General features: G+C 40.0%; 2 protein-coding genes across 4 annotated transcripts in view; both read right to left on the reverse strand.

The window, feature by feature from the left end:
- Positions 1–23,115, reverse strand: part of elna (elastin a) — a 146,415-nt gene that overhangs the window by 122,795 nt on the left and 505 nt on the right. The window lies entirely within an intron of this gene.
- On the reverse strand, positions 12,162–22,591 carry LOC148971933 (uncharacterized). The gene is made up of 2 exons (XM_089121607.1): positions 20,092–22,591; positions 12,162–12,515 (listed from the first exon to the last, which is right to left on the reverse strand). Exons 1-2 carry the CDS (start codon positions 21,607–21,609, stop codon positions 12,162–12,164), a joined length of 1,872 nt encoding a protein of 623 aa, XP_088977733.1. The 5' UTR covers positions 21,610–22,591.

The raw sequence follows: 23,115 nt of genomic DNA on the forward strand, positions 1-23,115 counted from the left end.
TGTTGTTTATGAGCATAGACAGTACCAGCAGTTGTTTTCAAGGGAAGTGGATTTGTCTGAACATCCAATTGCTGTAACTATTCAGGACCAAGAGCTGTAACTATTCAGGACTTATGTTAAATTAATTTTCAAAACCAATCATTTTAAGCAATTTCCTTTAGTCACTGACATATAGGGCCCTATTTCAAGGATCTGAGCATATGGTCTAAAGCACAGGGCGCAAGTGCACTTAGGGTCTATCCAAATCCACTTTCGCTAGTCTAATGACGGGAAAAAAATGTTGGTGCACCCTGCGCATGGACTAGGGTTGTCCCTATTCTCTTAATGAGTAATGGGTGTGTTTTATTGGCGTAATGTGCAATAAACCAATCAGAGTCTTATCTCTCATTCCCTTTAAAAGCCAGTTGTGCTCGTGCCATGGTGGATTCGCTATTTTCATGTGGACCATAACACATGCGGAATTTGCAATAATAAATACTGCAGGGTAATAATAATGTTCCAGGGTAATAATAAATACTGCATTTTGATCCACCTTTGTGTCTCAGAGCATTTCCTGACAGCTTCGTTCCACAACTGTGTGCGTTGATCAATGTTTATTATGAGTGTAATGATGCCCTCATGTCATGATTCGATACATATCACGATACTGAACTCACGATACGATATTATTGCGATACTTCAAGACATGATGAAAGGTTAACAAAAAATAATTGTTCATTAAAAATGCTAAATTTTATGTTACATTGTGTGTGTGTGTGTGGGGGGGGTTGGAATGGGTGTGTTTCATCATTAATAATAATATTATTAGTGTTTTTGTCATTAATTGCAGAAAGTGTTTAACACATGGCACTGACAATTCAACCAAATACAAAGTATTTATTCAATTTCAGAGAGAGATAAAGAGAGAGAACTCCTTTATCATTTGTGGTGTTGGCTCCAATTTAAAACATTTCGGTTCAAGCCCAGTCATTTTAGGGGGCTTTCCTCTCAGGACGAATGAGAGGATGCTTGTTCGCTTTTTACCTGACATCTTTGAAAGACAGATGCAATGATTAATGCATCCATGGCCAGGATAATTATAAAATATGATTCTCTAACAGCAGTCAAGTTGTCATTGTAATATATTATAAATAGTTTTTCTGCGTGAGAAATACAATGTGTGGCGGGAGTGCGTGACAAAAGACCGAAATGAGTGACTGTCACGCTCAATGCGTGACGCTTGAGAGCCCTGTACAAAATATTGTGCGACTTTAGACCAGGTTCCAGTTGGTAGGGATGGCTGATGCGAAACTGTCGTTCCGAAGCTTTGCGAGATCCCGAAGCGCAGATGTTTCGAAACACTGATCCGAAGCGTGATTCAAAACACCCATGTCACCAAAACTGGACACTAACGGAGTAAATTTACTTGAGTACATTTACTTAAGTACAATTTTGAGGGATCTGTACTTTACTCGAGTATCATTTTAGGGGTACACTCATGACTTTACTCAAGTACATTTGAGAGGGAAATATGCTCTTTACTCCACTACATATCTATCCATAACTGTGAGTACACGTTACTTCTAAAAAAAAAAAAAATGGAAACAAGGAAAATCTCGGAAAACCTCAACTTGTTGTTTCCCTTTCAAACGTGATTGGATTGTGCAGGTGCTACTGATTGGGACAGCCTATTAGCAATCACCTTCAGCTTTCCGCAAACTTTCGAAAAGCTTTCCCGTCAACTCCATGGTCAGATTTAGACAAGAGACAAAACCATGGACAAAACAATGGATGAAGACGCAGTCAGTCTATCCCGGGATTGTGCCAACCCGTGGCCCCACCTCGCCAGACTATTTCAATTTTCTTAATTTTCTGTAAACAGGGTCTCAAACACTGGTTAAAGGCGGGCATACACTGTGCGATGTCTGTGCGATTTCAGCAAGGTACCTACTCACACTGAACGAGTAAATCGCATGCGATGCAAAGTCAAAGTTCAGGATTTATGTGCTCACACTGTACGGTCCGATCGTCGAGCTGCGACTTCACTGCTCACACTATACGTGTAATATCTGCGATAACCCCCTGGATTGCGCCTATTTACGTGTATGTATCCAGGGATATTGTCAAAACAAGCATCTGCTAGTATCAAGATGATTTAGCATTTTCAATTTATACATTTAATTATTATTGGTATTATTGTATTATCATTATTATAGGGGAGGCCTAATTTTATTATTAAATTGAGCCGCTATTATAATTAATTTGCCACGCAATATTTTTACAGCACATAACCAACGTGCTGTGAGGATAATAAAATATTACATAATCTTACTCCCCATTAAAAATTGTCTAAAACATTTAGGTCGATTACAATGAATTATAGGCATATAAAATAACTATTAACAGTCTATAATATGTCCGAACATTGACATAATTAATCATCAATGAAAATTAAAAACAGGTTTATTTCAAAAACATTGTTTGACAAATTAATAAAAGAGGTGTTACATCGCAGGTGGCTTGGAATAAGACGGTGGGTAATATTATCCATTTTGCAACACGAGCTGGAGGTAAGCAACAGTAATTTGTAGCTAGTTTGAACCACAGAACTTAAACATCTCCCTCTTTTCGTTTTTATTTTATTTATTTATTTTTTTTGCTGCAGATGAAATGGTTAAACTTCTGTTTTCGCGCAGGTGCAGTGAGGGAAAAAACACTGAGTTTAGGGCAATCGGTTCGTAGCTTTGCTTCAACTGTGCGATATAGTCACGAGGAGCGACCAAAATTTCTGACATGCCAGAAATTCATCCGACCATCCGATTGTCGATCGTGAGAGGTTAATCGCCTCTCGTTTCTCCCTGTACACTGCACGAACATTGCACGACAAACGACGCACGACAGAGCTGAAAATCGGTCCGACAGGAAAAAGAGTCGCACGAGTCAGAATTCGGCTCAAAATCGGACGAAAATCGCACAGTGTATGCCCGCCTTAATATAGACACACGATAACAAGGAACACCTGAAACTTTTTAATCACTACGGTAACAAACAAGACAAAGGAAATCAGGACCTAAACAGGAAAGAGGAAATAATGATATAAAAAGAACAGAAAATACATTTCAAAATAAGAGTCCACAACAAGGAACCATGATACAGGGATTGTGACAGGCGTACAGATGGGTGCAAATGCATTTGCCATTTAAAAAAGTGGCACAGGACTTGAAAATGATAACTCCATTGGGCTGAAACTAGCAAAAAACACTTGCGTTGCACCTTGTGCCACATTACACCAGATGTATGATAGAGCCCAGTGTTGTAGTCGAGACCACGTCACTCGAGTCCGAGTCGACACCGAGACCAGAGAGAGTCGAGTCCGAGTCAAGACCGAGTCCATAGAGAGTCGAGTCCGAGTCGAGGCCGAGACCAGAGAGAGTCGAGTCCGAGTCAAGACCGAGTCCATAGAGAGTCGAGTCCGAGTCGAGACCGAGACCAGAGACGGTCGAGTCCGAGTCGAGACCAGTGAGGGTTGATTACCTAATTTACTTTTATTTACTTAGAGAAATCCTTTTTTTTTTTTTTTTACTGAATATGATCAGTTTAGGGTAAAAAGGCCACATAGTAGGTGGTGATAAAAGTAATTTTATTACAATTTGTCATGCGCAGTTGCGCACTAGAAAATCACCAATCACTGGGCGTGTCAATCAATTTAAAGAAATATTTTATTAACATACATTAATAATCATGAAAAATATTTTTAATTGAACTCGAGTGGACTCGGGAATAATTCCGAGTCCTAAAAAAAAAATGTTCGAGTATGAGTCAATTCCGAGTCCAAATGGACACGAGTCCATGACAAGACCAAGACCATTAAAATATGGTCTCGAGACCGAGTCCGAGTCTCGAGTACTACAACACTGATAGAGCCCATATTGAAGAATGACACCAGGAGACCATTAGCTAACCATTAGCATTTTCATCCATCTCTGTGGTAGTTGCTGGCTGGTGCAGGCCCCCTTGGTAGTCAAAATCTTCTTTGCCCTATTGGGAGTTTGCATCCGCAGGAACCATACACAGCAACTTTGTCAATTAAATGGGGCATTATATGGGACACACCAGGCTAATTGCCCTAGTGAAGATACAGCATTGCTGCTCACCAGCATATTTTTTTGTTTTGCACACTGGTGGTAGCTTGGGATAAGCTTGGTCAGCTGGTCCACAGAGTGAGATACTGATTTGCTGATAGTCACAGCATTCTGACAGCAATGACATTCAATGACATACAACACAATTGTTGTTATACTACTGATGCTTATTATATTTTCTCTGTGTGATTCAAGTTTTACCAATGTGGCATTTTTTCTTCTCTCAAAATTTCATATGACTACACTAATGGCGCGTTTCCACTGCATAGTACGGTACGGTTCGGCTCAGTACGGTTCGACTCGGAACAGTTCGGCTCGCTTCGTGTTTCCACTGCGTGGTACGACTCGACTCGGTACGGATCGGTTCGGTTCGCTTAGCTCAGTTGCTTTTCCACTGCAGTAGTACCCCTTAAAAGTGTGTGGGACTGATCGTTATTTGCGCGCGTCTCTACTGCCATGACATCATCTTAAAAGCGCCACATTTTCAAACCCACAACACAGGAACAATGGAGACTATCGAGGGGATGGTGTTCCTGATTCTCGGTATGTGGTTGTTTTTAACTGCTAGACGGAAAAATGTGTTTAAAATGAGGCTGATGGGAGCAAAACAAAATACTGCTAAAAAAGTGTCTCGTGTCGCAAATCCAATGACGCTAGTAGTGACGCTGGTGGTGACGATTCTGTCTGACCAATCAGTGATCTGCAGTGTTTCACGTCACATTTTAGTACCGGTACGGTACGCTTGGAACCTCAACAGACCAGGTACCATTTAAAGCGACCCAAAGCGAACCGTACTGTACCGTACCATGCAGTGGAAAAGCACCACAAGTGAGCCGTACCGAACCGAACCGTACTGTACCATGCAGTGGAAAAGCGCCAAAGTGAGCCGTACCGACCCGAACCGTACTGTACCATGCAGTGGAAAAGCGCCATAACCCACCAGCTAGACCAGCAGTCTATCAGCTCTAAACAGCATAAATCAGCCTGGACAAACTTAACAGGAATTAATGCTGAGATTTTCAACAGGGTGGGCCATGCTATCCGACAAAACCTTGACCCTTTGGTTTAGACTGAGTTGTAATTTTATACAGTTGACTTTTCAGTGCAACCAACTGTGACAAGATTTTGACTTCACTTTTAATTTTTCCTGCTCTCCACTGCCAGATGTGTTCTCTGTAAACCAGAGACGTTGTGAAATCGAACCATGGCTACATTGACAACAGCTAAGCATGCAAACTCATGAGAGACTAAACAATATGCAATCAACACTTTGGTCTTTCTCGTCACACAAAGAACAATCCATTCAGTGTAGCCAAAAATGTGTCACAAGTTATGTTATGGTGTCATGACTTTACAGTTTCTGACCATCTGATGAATATTCTATCTCTGCTTTTTTTTTCTCTCTTTCTTGTCGTTTTCTGTATACTCAGTCAATGAGATCACCACTACTTTTAGGAGAGAAAACACGCAGTCTTCGGCACGAAGAACTGTTCCCAGAAATCTGTAGGGGCTAATATGTTTCTGATTCTGCAGCCAAATAAATGTCACACCACTCTGTTGATTAGCCTGAGAGAGAGGCCACAGCTGATGCTTGGCACATTTCATTTTCTCCTTACCATTGACTCTATTCAAACTATATGTTTGTGTGGGATGCATCTCCTCTTGAAGTGTTTTGCCCACCTATTGAAAATCGTAAATAAAAAAAGACAATGGTACTTCGATGCAATGTTTGTATGCAGTAGCCCAAAATGATATGGGTAAAAGTAGTAATGAAAGTTAGACATGAAAATCGGTTGTCCTAGGTGAGGATAACCGGTTCTCAAAAGTCTAATGTGAGCTTAAATTTTTCAAATTTAGATGGCTGTCACTAAGGCAATGTTTTAACAAATATGGAATGGCTTTATTTTAATTGATTAATTAGGAAGTTTTATCATAAATTCATGTACATACCCAGACAGCAAACTGACATTGAATCAACGTGGAAACGACGTCTCTCATGACATTGAAACAACGTTGATTTTGCTCATCGAATTAACGTTGAACCAACGTCAGACGCGGCATTCTTCAAAGCTAAATGAAATCGAAAATTGGTTTGCTTTCATAACGTTGAAACAACGCGTTGATTTCAAGTTGATTTTCCGTTAGTTTTGAAAGAATGACGCGTCTGACGTTGGTTCAACGTTAATTCGATGAGCAAAACAATGTCAGATCAACGTTGTTTCGATGTCATATTGCCACGTTGATTCAATGTCAGTTTGCTATCTGGGTAGCTGAAGTCTGCTGTATTTTTAAGTCACCATATGACTTTCCACAGTGACCAGGGGCTCGTTCTTCGTACGTCGCTAACTCAGTTAGCTGGATTTGATTGTTGGCGATTTGCCATGATCTTGGATCGTTTGGTTCTTCGACGCTCATCCTGGACTTGCTGTCATAGCAACAGGTCCGTCAGCTTGAACCTGCTCGCGAGCAGGCTTATTTCATGTAAACAGGATTAGATCGCGGCTGATACGGGAAGTCCTTCAGCGCAGCGCGATAGTGTAGCTTAATTTCTGAGATTTATTTTTGTTTTCTCGTGAAACGATCGTCGTGAGGGTGTCGTTTAAATACATTATTATTTTGTTGGAAATGCACATTAATGGTCGATTCGATATCGGGCTTCAACAACAGCACAAAATGTTTGCATTGCCCTAAAATTATTTGCGAGTGGCTTCCTTTACACTATTGGAGATGCGGAGAACTTGATAAGCTTTCTGTCGTGCCATTCACAAAGTAGTGCTCTTAGTTTTTTTTTTGTTTTTTTTTTTTGTTTTTGCCAACTTAGGGTATATTATAATTTGAAGATAATGCAATCATGATGACCATGCCGATTATGACTTACAGTCCCTCAGGCTTAACTTACGTGATTGGTGCCATACACTGTAGACTACACACATGTTCCCATCAAGGCCTCAATGAAGGGATTTTGTGAGCAGAAAGGGGGCTTATACAGTGCAGCCAAATTACTATTACAATTTTTAATATTCCAGATTTGGAATATTATATCACTTTTTTTAAAAGGCATTTGACTGAGTAAAATCTTTTAGATGGTGTGTGACCATGTTCTATATCACAAATCAGTGTGAAAGCAAAATGGCCAGGATCTGTGCATGACTCAAGAATTTTAAGAGATTCACATTTATGAACATCATTTGAACATGGTAAGGAAAATTATAAATATCAAACTCACAGTATTACATACACTTATGCTGAGAACTGCATTTTTCCATTATACAGGTGATTACAACAGGATCCTGCATGGAGACAGGTGTTTTATGACCCTATTCCCTGACCCAAACCCCAGACCAGTTACAATGCAGCTCTAGGACAAGGGCACACAATGACATGAGCTTTGGCCAACTAAAGGGAAGATTTCAATGTCTAAAAACCCTGAGGGTTGCACCTGACAGGGCCTGTGACATTGCATGTGCCATATTACACAACACTGCCAACATCAGAAAAAGAAAAAAAAAATGTTTAATTAAGCCTAAAATAAAAGACAAGACAAATTTGCAAAACTCTGTTTGCTTAGAGTTTTATTTCAATAGTTCTTTGTAAAGAAAAGCCAGTTATTCAGTCATCTTTTTAAAAGATATTAAGGTCAGTAATAGTACTCTGTGTGATTTTACTCTGAAGTTTATTTTGAAGCAACTCTATTTCTAGTGCAATTTTTTCTTAGTCAAGTTCTGTTTCTCCCCCTGATTTTTGTTTTTTCAAAATACTCTGTTGAAGACTCATATAGGGAACAAATGCAACAAATAACAAGCAAAAGTTGTCTACACTGCCCACCCCTGTATCACTGCTGTGTGCAGACTCTTCTGTAGGCCTTTCTGTACATGTGGACTCCTGTCAGAAATAATAGGCATAGGCACAAGTATAAATCAATTAAAGCCAAGTACTTCCTCCAAAGGACAGTCATTTGAGAAGTTTTCTTCACTCTCCAGTGCAATGTGATTGATAACTCATGGCAAAATATTTTTTACATTAACATAAGTTTATCAGTTTTTACTTTCACAAGACAAAGCAATTTATCATTACTCAAGATTTAACAGTTGAAATGACTAAACCAGCCAATTTGGATTATAGGTCTACATCATTTAATGCAGCAACAAATTATTTCACAGTGTACAAAGATAATTTAAATCTCACTTCCCAGTGATGTAGGTGTTGCTGCTACTGGTCCCTGATGTGGGTCTGGAAGAACTGAACCCAGGGATGCCCTTCACAGGGCAATTCACATTCAACCCAAGGGTCAGCTCTTCTGCCAGGGTCAGGAGCATCATTATTATTTTTTTCTCAGCATTTTTCCTGTTTGCTTTTATAAACAGACAATCATTTATTTAACAGTGCCTTTTTAAAAGAGACTAGTAGGCCTATAAGGCCTAAAATTACCATTAAGTAGAATATTTTTGTACTTCACTTTTACCATGTTTATTATTATTATAGTGTGGTGACTCGACATTACAATGAACAAAGTAATTATGAAATTATGAAAATAAAAATAAAATAATAATAAGTTATTAAAACATCTATGGCCACCACAAACGCATTTAATTTGTCTTCTACTTTTGCCAGCACTCTCTCCTGGCTTTTGCACACTTTGAGGTGTTCCCTGGCGTTTTAATTAAAGACTGAAATTCGGCATAACCTTGCATTAAAAGCGCTTGCTCTGCTTGGGAGAAAAACTGGGCGTGTTCTTTGGCCATGCTGAACAGCCAATAGCAGCGCTGCTGATCACTGGTTCTGCTATCGATACATGTCCCCTTTTAAACCAACGCGAGAACGCGCAGTTATCTCAGATAACTCAATCCAGCGATACTAATCATAAACAACAGGTGTGTTCGAAGAACCCAATTAGTCGGATCATGATTAGCACGATGATATCATCTTAGATGTCTCATTTGATCTCGGATGTTTTAAGCAACGTACGAAGAACGAGCCCCAGGAAGGGACACGTACTGTTCACTCAGTGTTGTTGAGGTCACAACATATTAACTTGTGGAAACTTAATAATATGACGTGGCCATAAGATCATTTTGTTGAGGTAATGATGTGAAGTTGTGGAGTTATGCGTGATGTGAAGATCCTCTAGATCCATTGTTGATGGAATGACATCCTTTTCTCGTGGCCATGAATCTTATGCACAAACAAACCTGCATGACCTTAGCTATTATATTATTTCGTGGCTCTGTGAAATTCTTGACTGTGATTGGTTAATCGTGCCATCCAGCGGTATGTTATTTCTCGAAAACAATGCTAGCTTCATGTCAGGGTCCTGATCACCCTGTCGGTATATGTTCTGCAATAGTTTTTTTTTTTTTAATGTAGTTATTTAGACGTCAAATATGTAATGTATAATTTGTTTGGGAGTTTTTGTAAGTTAAGCCCCAGGTCATTTAGCGTTCATGTACCCACTGAGAACAGCTTTATTCCGACCAGTCCTTCGGGAATTTGCCGCTGGCTCTTATGTAGATAGTGTTTAAACACAAGGTATAATTCAGACTTTTATATTAAAAGAGACTGAAACAAGATTGTAAACTAGTTTCTTTACACAGCACCTTAGAAGATGCAACTGACTAATGAATTGACCAACACTGTCATGGGAAATTTCTTTGACTCATTAAGGCCCTGTCCACACTACTGCGTTTTCGTTTAAATATAGAGAATTATAACAAATACGATCTCCGTCCACACCAGTGTTTTATCTGCGCATTAGAATTGATCTCCGTCCACATTAAAACGACTGAAAACGCGGATCATGTGACCATTTACCAACACTGGGAATGCACGTGCAGGTGTAAACAGGAAACGGACTGACTATTCCTCAGATTGGATGAAGAAGAAAGTAATGTTAGCAACCTGATGGGTGGCTGATGAATCAGGGAAGGACACGTCCTGACTGATGACACCCAATCATAGAACCGAGCGCGAGCCTCTGCATCATTATTTCTAAAGTCCTCCATTTTGTCCCATCTTCACTAAAATGCCCTCTGGAGATTCAAAACGAAAAACAGAGCTGGAGCGTTTCTAAACTTCTCTATTTTAGGTCTTCGTTTTTACCGTTTTAGTCTGGACGGGAGGTGCAAACATAGCAAAAGGTCTCCGTTTTTAAACGAAAACGCAGTAGTGTGGATGGGGCCGTGTGAAGTCGATCTCTTGCTATACGACAATTCACCATGACGTCAGAACAATAATAGACGTTCTTCCGGGTGGCAAAAGCCGAAGCGTCCCTATAGCAACACTAGTAAATTGCTTGGAGGGAGACACACCGTCGTCAGTAGCCTAATCTACATTTCAACAGTTGATTCAAAAACAGACGTGGTGGAAATTCAGACATACTTTAACACGATCATTAGAGCTTAGATTCTTTGATCTAGAGACGTGCACTCCCAACGCACTAGACCGCAGCATGGGGCTATCTGATGGCCGAGTGCGAGCGGTAATGCATTCACTGTGTGTGTGGATTGCGGGAGAATAAAACGATTTACGGGACACCCGCAAATTAGAAATATCTATGAATAAAACAAATAAAAACTAATACATTTGCATTCATCTGTTGCCGAAAAGCAACAAGAACAACTAAAACAAAATAGAAATGATTTACATGGCAGAGTTTCTTTTTATAACATGACTGCAGCCGTGAGCGATGTGGCCAATCACAGACATATGTGTTGATTTATTGAACGCAATGGCCAATCAGAAGCATTTATTCCTAACCGCTCAAAAGAAAGTAGCCTAACATAGAAAGTAATAGAAATTAACTAAGTTAGTTGAGAACGTCAGTTATATAACGACCCACGTATTAAAAATGGTTGGGTTTAAATTGGGCTCAGGCTCATAATTAGAAATGACATGCACTTTTGACGACGTCCACTCGCTTTAACCTCCTCACCCACAGGTTCCGCTGGATAGATTTACTTTTTTCTGAAGGAAATCGATAAAAAAAACCTACACCTTTTGCTGTATATCTGATGGCGCAACCCCAAACACAACATATTTTCGCCATCATTTGAACTTTGATCAACAACAATGATTTTAACTATGTAACTGTTCAGTTGCCGGCTGGAACTCTTCAGTTAGTCAATAGAAGCCGCTCGCGTTCTGCCACCCGGAAGGATCGCGCTGCCTATTGTTTACAAACATTCTGAAATGACCTATACTCTACATAATACAATGAGCTTCTGTCACAGGCCGGGGGTGGGGAGGGATCCCCACCCATACCAACTACCACTCTGAGGAGCTACACCAGGGAACACCACAAGGCCAGACACGAGGTAAAGTAATTTGTTTTTATTAAATATTAAAAAATATTTAAAAGAGCATCAGTCTGGAAGCTTGTTCCACTCTTCCAGTCAACTGTGGGGCTCCAACTGCTCGACACCCAAGGGCCTTCAGACGAGCGACTTCCTCTGCACCCTCAGAACAGCAGTTGGGCTCAAAGGCACAGAATAACAGGGACCTCAAGGTAGGTGGCTCAGAACACTTAGGTAACCGGCTTCCTCTGTTTCCTTAGGGTAACTGTGGAGCTCCAGATGGGCTATGAGGATCTCCATTGGAATAACTCCATATGACGAGAGACTAGCATTCTCTACTCCTTCCGAATGGCAATGGGACTCAGGAGCTCAGACAAAAAGGACCTTCTATTGGGTGGTCCAGAACACATAACAGGTAACAGGCTTCCTCTGTTTCCTTAGGGTAACTGTGGAGCTCCAGATGGGCTATGAGGATCTCCAGGGGAATAACTCCATATGACGAGAGACTAGCATTCTCTACTCCTTCCGAACGGCAATGGGACTCAGGAGCTCAGACAAAAAGGACCTTCTATTGGGTGGTCCAGAACACATAGGTAACAGGCTTCCTCTGTTTCCTTATGGTAACCATAGAGCTTGAGGCAGCTACGAGGATCTCCAGGGGAATAACGACGTAAGAGGCTAGCATTCTCTATTCCTTCCAAATGGCAATGGAACTCAGGGGCTCAGGCAAAAGGACCTTCAGGTGGGTGGCTCAGAACACGTAGGTAACCGGCTTCCTCTGTTTCCTTAGGGTAACAGTGGAGCTCGGAAGGGCTGGACTGACCCGGAACAGCAGGAGGAGCAGGATTGCTCGACTTCTTCGGAAGGAACTGAAGTTCGGAATTGAGCCAAGCACACAAGTCTTCAGGTAAGTAACTCCGAGCAACAGGAATGGCTGGCCTTCTGTCTCCTCAATGCAGTCATCGAGCCCAAAATGCCTGAGACGGAGGGTTTTTGGAACTACCAGGAAACTCAGGAAGTAGCGGTCTTCGAGGTCAGTAAACTCAAGGCAGCGTGGGTGACTGGCTTCCTCTGTTCCTGTACTATAGCACTGGAGCTGAAGTACCTGTGATGGGGGGTCTTTGGAACTACCAGGAAGCTCAGAAAGTAGCGGTCTTCGAGGTCGGTGACTTCAAGGCGGCGTGAGTGACTGGCTTTCTCTGTTCCTGCAACACAGTAATAGAGCTAAAATACCTGAGATGGAGGAGCTTTGGAAATTTCAGGGAGCCTCAGGAAGTAGTGAGTAGTCTTTGAGGTCAGTAAAGACAAGGCAGCGTGAGTGACTAGCTTTCTCTATTCTCAGGACGGGAGTCGATCGGCACCTGCACACATCTACACACCAGGGTGATAAGCTTCCCCAAACCACACAGGGCTGGATGAGATTGAAGTGAACGGAATGGTTCAATCTTCCTCACACATGTGTATACAGCAATCCAAAATAAAAACTCCACAATTCACACGTGAACAATTGCAAGCACTGCAATTCTACAAAAACCTCACAGTGGGTTTAAGCCGTCACTCCATTTGACCCGGATGATTCCACCTGCTGCTCATATTCCAACCAGGCGGGGGAGAATGCAACGGTAAGGCGTTTCTACCACAATCTGGAATTGGGTACTTAACTCTTCATAAATTACTATCTTCACAATGCCTCCATAAACTCAATCATGATGTTTGTACAAGAATCTTCACACTCACAAGAACATTCTTCTCTCTCGCCCGTTCGCTCTCTTTTGGCCAGTGCTTCACTCTCCGTACCTCGCCATTTTTCCTTATCTCCTTCTCCCCCTTCAACTGCTTCTTTTATATCCTCTCCCAACATACATGCTCTCGTTTGCCACCGTAATCAACTCGTTTGCCACCGTAATCAACCGTAATTTTATTCAGCTGTGAATAATTTCTCTGTGTTTTCTCTATGGCTGCGTTCCAAACCGCATACTTCCCTACTATTTAGTATGGGAAAAAGAGTAGGCGAGCAAAAAAGTATGAATGAATCCAAAAGAGTAGGCGAGAATTACCTGGGTGACGTAGTAATTGTCGCGAGATTCGGACTTAAGTGCGTTCCAATATGCCTACTTTCCTACTATATAGTAGGCGAAAACAGTACGTGAAGGAAGCAGTACGTTCGAAACATCAGTTTTCATAAAAAGAGTAGGCGAGAAGTTCCCGGATGGCTTACTGCTTCCGCCCAGATTTTTGAGTGCTTTTCCACGGCTACTCATGATACTCATCTATCCCAGGAGGCCACGCGAGAGGATACGTAAATCTCAACATCGCGGAGATAAGCGACGCGGGGGTTTTCAAATGTGAGTAAATACGGTTTAAATCGTATGTGTTAAACTACTATAGAGTAAACGTTTTAACTGCTGAACGTCTAAAGGAGTTAGACAGTATAGTATAGTTGTGATTTTGCTGTAAACACATGTTTTATTATGTATAGCTAACAGGGGAGCTCCAGTAACCGTAAAGTTACGTTTCCAACGTGTATTTACATAACCATACATACGCTTATTTAAAATGTCTATTTACATCAGGAAGGAAAATATTGTATAAGTATTGCAGGTGAGCACATCCCAACATGAAAAATACATGTGTGTGCTATTATGTAGGATAATTCTGTTGTCAACACTGCTTACATTAGACAAATTATGTGCTGTCAATAAAAACATCTATAAAGTAACTAAAAATGATATATATTTAATTTGTCCCTTATTGGTGTTGATATATTGAGGAACATTTAAGTTGGATTAAGAGTTAACACATCAACCTCAGCATGTAAATGCAGTGTTGAGCTCGTAATGTGAATCTTGTCTGTATGTTACAGGGACAGAAGAACACGCGCGTGTTTATCCGGTGGAGAGAGGCTCATGATGCTGAATGCTGTCATCAAAGAATAGGAACCGCTGTGTTGAGTCGGCAGTAGGGTTTGGGGTTCAGTGCCTGTAAATACATGCTTGTAGTTTGAATAAAGCTGTTTCATGTGTTGACTTGTATATGCATTTGTTTATTGTGATGGTTACTTTTATTTGTTCTTTTACTCATTTATTCATGTTTCTTATTGTTTTCAGTATATAAAATGTAATTAATTTATGCATTAATTCATCGATTGACTGACAATTGAGATGTTTCACTGCATTTAGCAATATAAATGAATTCATGCATTACTGTCATATTACAAAACAAATTACATTTTGCTTGTTTTATTAAATTATATTTTTAGTATATAAAAAGTTATATAAGTATTGGTCAGCATTTAATATTATTATTTTGTTTAAGTTTTGGGGTGGGCTAGCAATGAAATTCATTCTGAGGTAATATTAATTTTTTAAGCAGTGATACTTACATTTTTTGAGTATAAAATCAACAGTTTTCTCCAAAAGAGATCTTCAAGCAGCTGCCCGTCTCCTTTGTGCACACATTACAAACGCTGTTCTAGGTTGTGCTGTGAAGTTACTGATGTTATGAAGTGTTAGAGCACCTGTCGCTCATATAATTTAAACTTATTATATGCAAGATCATGGAAAGATACTATAGTTTATGTAACAATCATAGTGACAAAACAGAAAATATAAAGATCATTGGTTTGTGTACATCATAATATGACATAAAATTATATTTATACACAGGAAATAAGAACAATAAAAAAGGCTAAATATCTTCATTATAGTTCTTTATAATACATAAAAAAGTTGTTGTTATATCTGAGGGATGAACCGAGGTAAATTCAACAGGAAAACTTAAAGGAGAAACTTTTTGGGTATAAAATAAAGAAATTAACAACATAATCAAGAGATGATGATTTTGGGGTTTCTTAATAAAAAAAATATCGTTAGAATAACACTGTTGGTCACATTAGTAGGGTTTAAAATATAACAACTTAAATCAACCCTAAATGTATTCACAAAATAAATAGGCAGCTGTTTCTTCAACAATACCACAACAAAATGAGCAAGTTTCATCAATATCAAGATATTTATAGGTAGATTAATTAAACGTATCGTTCATATTTTTTTTATTGCATGAAGGTGTTGCGCTTGTGATAACGCGTAGTAGGTCACCAACGTCACATAACGTCAACATGGCAGATGTCCGGTTCGCATTCATACTCAACGAGATTTGGCTATAAAGTACCTACTCTTTTAGCGCTCGATGAGTAAGTACTTATTGAAATTAAGTACCTACTCATTGAGTATGCGGTTTGGAACGCAGCCTTTAGGTCGGTCATGACGGAAAACTGGATCCGGCCTGGTGTTACCCTGGAAGTGTTCCCCTGGGAGACTATGTGCTGAATTTTGGTTCCAGCCTAGTCACCCGGTGACACTTCAATGAAGTGACTGAGGCTGCGCTCCAGTCCACTTTTAGACACGCACTTGCGAACTTCCCTAAGCACTTCCCCTCGGGGGAATCCCTGCCGCCATTTTGAAGTGCGTTCCACTTCGTGAAGTGAACGAAGGTAGTTTATATGGACAGACACTCATTCCCTCGATTTAGACCGAGGGAGCGAGTCTACTTCATATGTACACTTCAGGCATCTATATATCCCATAATGCAGTACGATTGTGACGTAACCACAGATCGTCTAATCACCACCACAACAAACACTCAATGATTTATTAATTCATTTTAAAATAACCCAAACAAACCTATAGACATGTGGATGCTGCATTAAACAAATTCGTAAAGGGGAAAAAAGTAAATAATAAACCAACTCATAGCTGATTCAAAGTGATCAAGGGCTTAGGACGTTCCAGTTCAGCTCATTGCGGTTTCTGCCAGTAGTGAGCAATCGTGCAACGTAAGCAATGACGTACATCCGAGAGAACGAGACAGAGGGAAGTTAGCGAGTGAAGGGCATGGCAATTTTGGACTGGAACGCAGCATGAGTGTTCCTTCGTTGCTAGTTAAAAATTGATGTTTTAGAATTAGTAAAAATAGCTAAATATTTAAATCTGTGGCGGAAGGAAGTAGTTCTGCACAAAAAAGGGTTTTTAAAGACACTCCATGGTTGTTTCTTATTTATTTCCTATAAATTTATTTCCTTATTTCCTATAAAAACCCTTGGCTATAGCAAACGGTAAACAATATAGGCCTAAAAGAAAACATTTTCATATTCATCTTATCCCAAAATCTTTTAAATTCATTTGCTTACCATTTCTTATTTTTGTCACCATTATGTTCTGGCCCGTCCACACCTGTTTTCATTAGTCCCTGGTTAGTTCTCTCATTTCACCCTGTGTATTTATACTCCCTGTTCTGTTCAGTCCTTTGTCAGTTATTGTTCTCCATGTGAGTCACCAGTAAATTCTATTTTGATCATATCCAGTATTCCTTTTCTTCCCTCATCAGCTAAACTTTACAATTTTAATCATCTGTATATAATTGTTTATGGTTAAGTATTATATTTTCCCCTTCATTTCATGTATGCCATTTTGATTTTAATAATATATTAGTAAATGTTGAAATTAACATTAAAGCTGCAGTCTGCAGTTTTTCCTCTTTGTTGCCATCTCTGTTCGAAATCTGCAATTGCAATTATTCACGGAATTATCAATTTTATGTCAGTTGTGCCTCAGCACGCCACAGCATCAATTAATCCAATGTTTTGAAGAGAATGAGCGGCTGTCAGTCACCTCGCCGCGCCAGTGAGGATACTGGCATTCGGAATCACAGATTCTAATTTTTGGATGTACTGTATGATCAACATAAGAATTTTTACCAGAAAATGTCATCTGAGTAAGTAACATCCACTTTTTCTGACCAACAAAGGGGTTGCATTGCAATAAATCGCGCTGATTATATATAACAATCGCTTCTCATATCACATAAAACTGTGCAATTATACTTTGTTCTCAAATTTTTATGTTAACAACATCAGCATTGCTTGACTACATTTAATGCCCTTCCGATATGTATCCTTGTTTTCGCATGGGTCCGTTTGCAGTTTCTTTTTTCTGAAGCCACTCCAAAGTCTGAACAAAATGTTTTGCATTTTAGGGTGAATCTGTTGTCACTGAGACTCTTCTTTATGTGCACAGATGTGACATAATGAATTTCCAGCGGAAATTCATCAGTACCACTGGAATTAAAAACATTATTACAAGCTTACCATTTTGAATCAAGCTCAGGCAAGCAGAGAGTTTTGAACACTGGCTGGATATGTATTTGCTCAAAAAAATGTACCTAAAAAAGCTACAGACTGCAGCTTTGTCTAAGATTAATAAATGCTGTAGAAGTGCCCCAGATATTATATTTAGAATATTATATTCAATATTATATTTAGAATACAACATAGATGACATATCAAATGTTGAAAGTGAGACATTTTGAATTGCCATGCCAAATATTGGCTCCTTTTGGATTTCATGAGAGCTACAAATTCCAAAAAAGTTGGGACAGGTAGCAATAAGAGGCCAGAAAAGTTAAATGTACATATAAGGAACTGCTGGAGGACCAATTTGCAACTTATTAGGTCAATTGGCAACATGATTGGGTATAAAAAGAGCCTCTCAGAGTGGCAGTGTCTCTCAGAAGTCAAGATGGGCAGAGGATCACCAATTCCCCCAATGCTGAGGCAAAAAGTAGTGGAGCAATATCAGAAAGGAGTTTCTCAGAGAAAAATTGCAAAGAGTTTGAAGTTATCATCATCAACAGTGCATAATATCATCCAAAGATTCAGAGAATCTGGAACAATCTCTGTGCATAAGGGTCAAGGCCGGAAAACCATACTGAATGCCCGTGATCTTCGGGCCCTTAGACGGCACTGCATCACACACAGGAATGCTACTGTAATGGAAATCACAACATGGGCTAAAGAATACTTCCAGAAAACATTGTCAGTGAACACAATCCACCGTGCCATTTACCGTTGCCGGCTAAAGCTCTATATGTCAAAAAAGAAGCCATATCTAAACGGGAACCAAAAGCGCAGGCGTTTTCTCTGGGCCAAGGCTCATTTAAAGTGGACTCTAGCAAAGTGGAAAACTGTTCTGTGGTCAGACGAATCAAAATTTGAAGTTCTTTTTGGAAAACTGGGACGCCATGTCATTCGGACTAAAGAGGACAAGGACAACCCAAGTTGTTATCAGCGCTCAGTTCAGAAGCCTGCATCTCTGATGGTATGGGGTTGCATGAGTGCGTGTGGCATGGGCAGCTTACACATCTGGAAAGGTACCATCAATGCTGAAAGGTATATCCAAGTTCTAGAACAACATATGCTCCCATCCAGACATCGTCTCTTTCAGGGAAGACCTTGTATTTTCCAACAAGACAATGCCAAACCACATACTGCATCAATTACAACATCATGGCTGCGTAGAAGAAGGATCCGGGTACTGAAATGGCCAGCCTGCAGTCCAGATCTTTCACCCATAGAAAACATTTGGCGCATCATAAAGAGGAAGATGCAACAAAGAAGACCTAAGACAGTTGAGCAGCTAGAAGCCTTTATTAGACAAGAATGGGACAACATTCCTATTCCTAAACTTGAGCAACTTATCTCCTCAGTTCCCAGACGTTTGCAGACTGTTATTAAAAGAAGAGGGGATGCCACACAGTGGTAAAAATGGCCTTGTCCCAACTTTTTTGAGATGTGTTGATGCCATGAAATTTGAAATCAACTTATTTTTCCCTTAAAATTATGCATTTTCTCAGTTTAAACATTTGATATGTCATCTGTTGTATTCTAAATATAATATTGAAATTTGAAACTTCCACATCATTGCATTCTGTTTTTATTCACAATTTGTACAGTGTCCCAAATTTTATGGAATTGGGTTTGTATATATTAGACAGTATGGCGAGCAAACAGCTTTGGATCGTGTGTTCGTCCCTGCCCTCGCTTCATTATGAGTGGGGACACATTCAATTCATGTTTGTTTGTTTCGGAGTGCTGCATGCAGGTTCAACTCTAGTAAATTGAGGCTGAGAGTACTCTTTCATAAATTTCCGACATGTAACATATGCACTATCGAGAGTTTTAGCTCTGCTCTTGATGGCTTTCTTCTTGAGGGTGCCGGGGTGCCGAGGTGCCTGGATTTCCCAACCATCCTCCGAGCAGGGTTGTAGAACTGTTAGTTTGGTTGTTCCCTGCCGGTTCGCCGTTACAGGGCACCGAAGTGGCTGTTCGACCAGTGCCAGAGGTCAGTCTCGAGAGACTGGTCCCCTTAATAGATTTTCTGGCACCTTGGAAGCCACTGCCATATATATCTTCTTGTGGCCTGCTCACTATAGAAAAGGGTCACAGAATTCAGGCTCTCATCCACCTATTTTTCTAGGGGTACTCCCTACATGTACCACATAAAACATTTAAAAAAAGTTTAATTTTTTTACATAAAATAAAATGAATTTAAAACCTTCTATCTAGATTTTTACTTTCTAAATATTGCCTCGTAGTATGCTTTGTCAACGGCAGGCATGTACTTGAACATGGATAAAAGGTCTGACTTCTTTGCCTCTGCAATTGTGCTTTTTTTGGTGAACAACTTTGGCTTGGGCAGCAAGAGAGATGTTGGCATGTTAGCCCTAGTTTTGACATTTGAGCCCCTAATATCCACCTGTATAGGAGGCTGAGCATGGGAGGTACTGTACTTCACACTGAACAGATTTTGAGAAAATGTAATTTGGGCCACTGAAGCTAATGGTACCTGCTTGTGCTGGAAAAGTTTTGAACATGACTGAAAGTCTTTGAAATCTGTGTCTTTCATCTGGATGACAGTGTAAGGATTAGTTCTGTTCGCTCTCAGAAGGACACGCAAGAACAACAGTGGGCTGTAAAACTCTGAGCTTGCCATTGCCTTTTCGATGTTGCTATGCATGTCGTCTACTTCTTGGACTGCCGAGTGGCCAGGCGTAGAATATTTCATTGTGATCTTTTGGATTTTGGTATTTCTTGACAAGAACTCAATGATTGCAAAAGACATAATGGAATTTCTATTTTGTGGCACACAGCTGTCACTCCATATCTCAGTTACCTCAGGATGGTCTTGAACAACTCTTTCAAGGATTTTGACTATGGCACTTGCCATTTCATTCCCTCCTCTACCTGACATGGCCTCCGTCCACACAGCACAATACCCTTTCTTAGTAAGTGAGCTGTGGGCAGTCATATTATATAGATTCATCTTCCTTTTATAAAAGAATGAACTAACCTCAGCTCGTGGACATGTGATGACATTTTCTAAATCAAAACAGACCGTAAGCTGCTGTTTATCATCTCTATCTCTTTGGCGCTCTTGACGCATGACATTTTTTTCATAAACATGTTTATTGTGTTCATGCTCTTGGTGCTGGTTTAACAACCCCTGTTTTTGTGCTGCTTCATGTGCCTCACATTCATCACACCTGTCTGATTTGGGGACATGAAAACCAAGATTAAATTCTGTGTTAAATATAAATCTATAGTAAGACATTTTCACTGGCGTTTCATGTACACCACATTTGATTTTATAGAGATCATACATCTTGGCCACATTTAGAGTTGGCTCCAGATATTGCTTTTGGGTGCGGGCACGACAGTAGTGTGACTCGACGACAGGGAAAGACCTAATGTGCTCCAGCACCTTCTCTTTTTTGTCGTCATCGATGCGTTTTTTAGGATGCTTTCCTCGTGCATCTGACTTTGGTATGCTATTCTGGCATTTCTTTTGGTGTACATTATACACTGTTTTCTGACTTATTGAAAGAGTAACTAGATAAAAAGGCTTGCATACTCTGACTTTCTGACCCTCTCCTATATCATGAAAATATTTGAATGAGTGTGTACGACGCGAGTCGCCGCCGCCACCACCACGTTGTCTCTCTTTGACATGGCACTCAGTTGTCATCATAATGTAGTCATATTTCCTGTCCTGATTCAGCCTGTAGTACCCTTCAAAACACCTCTCCCTCTCACCATAAGTGATTTTCCTGGCACAGTTAAATTTACAGGACACGGTGCAGTCCTTAAATGTTTTTATCTGTTTGGCTGGTTCTTTACCCTCTTGATAAAGCCTTTTTCTGCATACTGACTTCCATGATGATGGAGTGCTAACCCTTTTCCGACTCTTCCCTTGCTCTGGTCTCTGCTGTAACCCTACTTCTGGTGTCTCTGCTGCCCTGGCCCTGGGTGTCTCTGCTACTGTCCCTCTCACTGCTGCTCTGAGTGTCTCTGCCTCTCCTGGCATGGCTACAAAAAGTAATACAGCTGAGCATCATAATATCATTTAGAGGAAAGACATACATTTTGTAGAATAGTATCATCTATACTAGGACAATCTGCATGGCTTAACTGGTACTGGCTTAACATTAGGGCTGCACAATTAATCAAATTTCTAATCGCGATTACGATTATGGATGCCACGATTACGTAATCGTAATACACGCACAAATGGGGCAGTGCGTGCTTTATCGCAAAGCGCTTCACTATATTATAAAGCGTGAAAGAAACATGCAACGTCGTAACATTTTAAATAAAAAAAAATGCTTTGTCCAGATTCAGTTGCAGTCAAATGAGATGTTGTCAGTGTCATTATTTTATTGTTATTTTCATAACTTGTTACAAAATAAAAAGTCTCTCACCTCAGAAAAACAAAATTTAATGTCCTGTCAGTCATACTGTGCCCGTAGGATGCAATCTTTAATCGCATGGCAAATGTGCCGATGCATGCTGTATCACTTCACTAAAGTGAAAAAGAATTACGAGCATGCAACGTCGTAAATTTGTAAGTCACGAAATAATAGAAAAATACCAATAAATCACGTTATTGGTATGTCACGTGTTTTGCATGCAGGTATGATGTTCATTCTATTTATCAGGAGCAGTTTCCATGTTTCTTTAACGGTCTAGCCTAACCCAGACAGCAAACTGACATTGAATCAACGTGGAAACGACGTCTCTCATGACATTGAAACAACGTTGATTTTGCTCATCGAATTAACGTTGAACCAACGTCAGACGCGGCATTCTTCAAAGCTAAATGAAAATCAAAAATTGGTTTGCTTTCATAACGTTGAAACAACGCGTTGATTTCAAGTTGATTTTCCGTTAGTTTTGAAAGAATGACGCGTCTGACGTTGGTTCAACGTTAATTCGATGAGCAAAACAATGTCAGATCAACGTTGTTTCGATGTCATATTTCCACGTTGATTCAATGTCAGTTTGCTATCTGGGAATTGTTCTTTCCATAACCCCAAAATGCCACTTATTGGTTATTTTGTATATTTTTAAATGATTGTGGTGGTTCATAACAAGATTGTCAATCGTGCAGCCCTACTCAACATGGATAAATATTAGACAAAGGGACCCACTGAGGCTCTGTCCAGGACTACACCATCATTTTCCTCACAAAGACTCAACACGATAATCAGTCAAATAGGCCTAGAGATTATTGTACTTCTTAGTGTATGTTTGCCTACATAGTAGTGTCTAAAAACATCTGTGCAACTCGAGCATTCACTGCCCATCAAACCTGCAATAAAATAACCCCAGCAGTAGCAAAGAGAAGCTAAATATTCTTTATTATTACATGATTCAATATTATAATAGTGTGTCAGTTTATTATTTTGTTTTATGACACTGAGAACATAGTTTGGGTTTTGTACAAACAAAGCCACGGTAAATACAAGAGAAATTCCACCCATCTATAGAAGTACCAACCACTAGAATCAGGTGCCCTATTTGCCGCGCCCAC

Source organism: Pimephales promelas, chromosome 16, assembly GCF_988280905.1.
Source record: "Pimephales promelas chromosome 16, fPimPro1.hap1.1, whole genome shotgun sequence".
In the NCBI taxonomy this organism is placed as follows: Eukaryota; Metazoa; Chordata; class Actinopteri; order Cypriniformes; family Leuciscidae; genus Pimephales; species Pimephales promelas.

Bases quoted from the DNA above. Each gene is read 5' to 3' on its own strand.
- LOC148971933 (XM_089121607.1), bottom strand. From the start codon at position 21,609: ATGCCAGGAGAGGCAGAGACACTCAGAGCAGCAGTGAGAGGGACAGTA. The intron at 12,516-20,091 runs GTACCATTAGCT...CCCCCATCACAG, and splicing joins AACTTTTCCAGCACAAGCAG to GTACTTCAGCTCCAGTGCTA.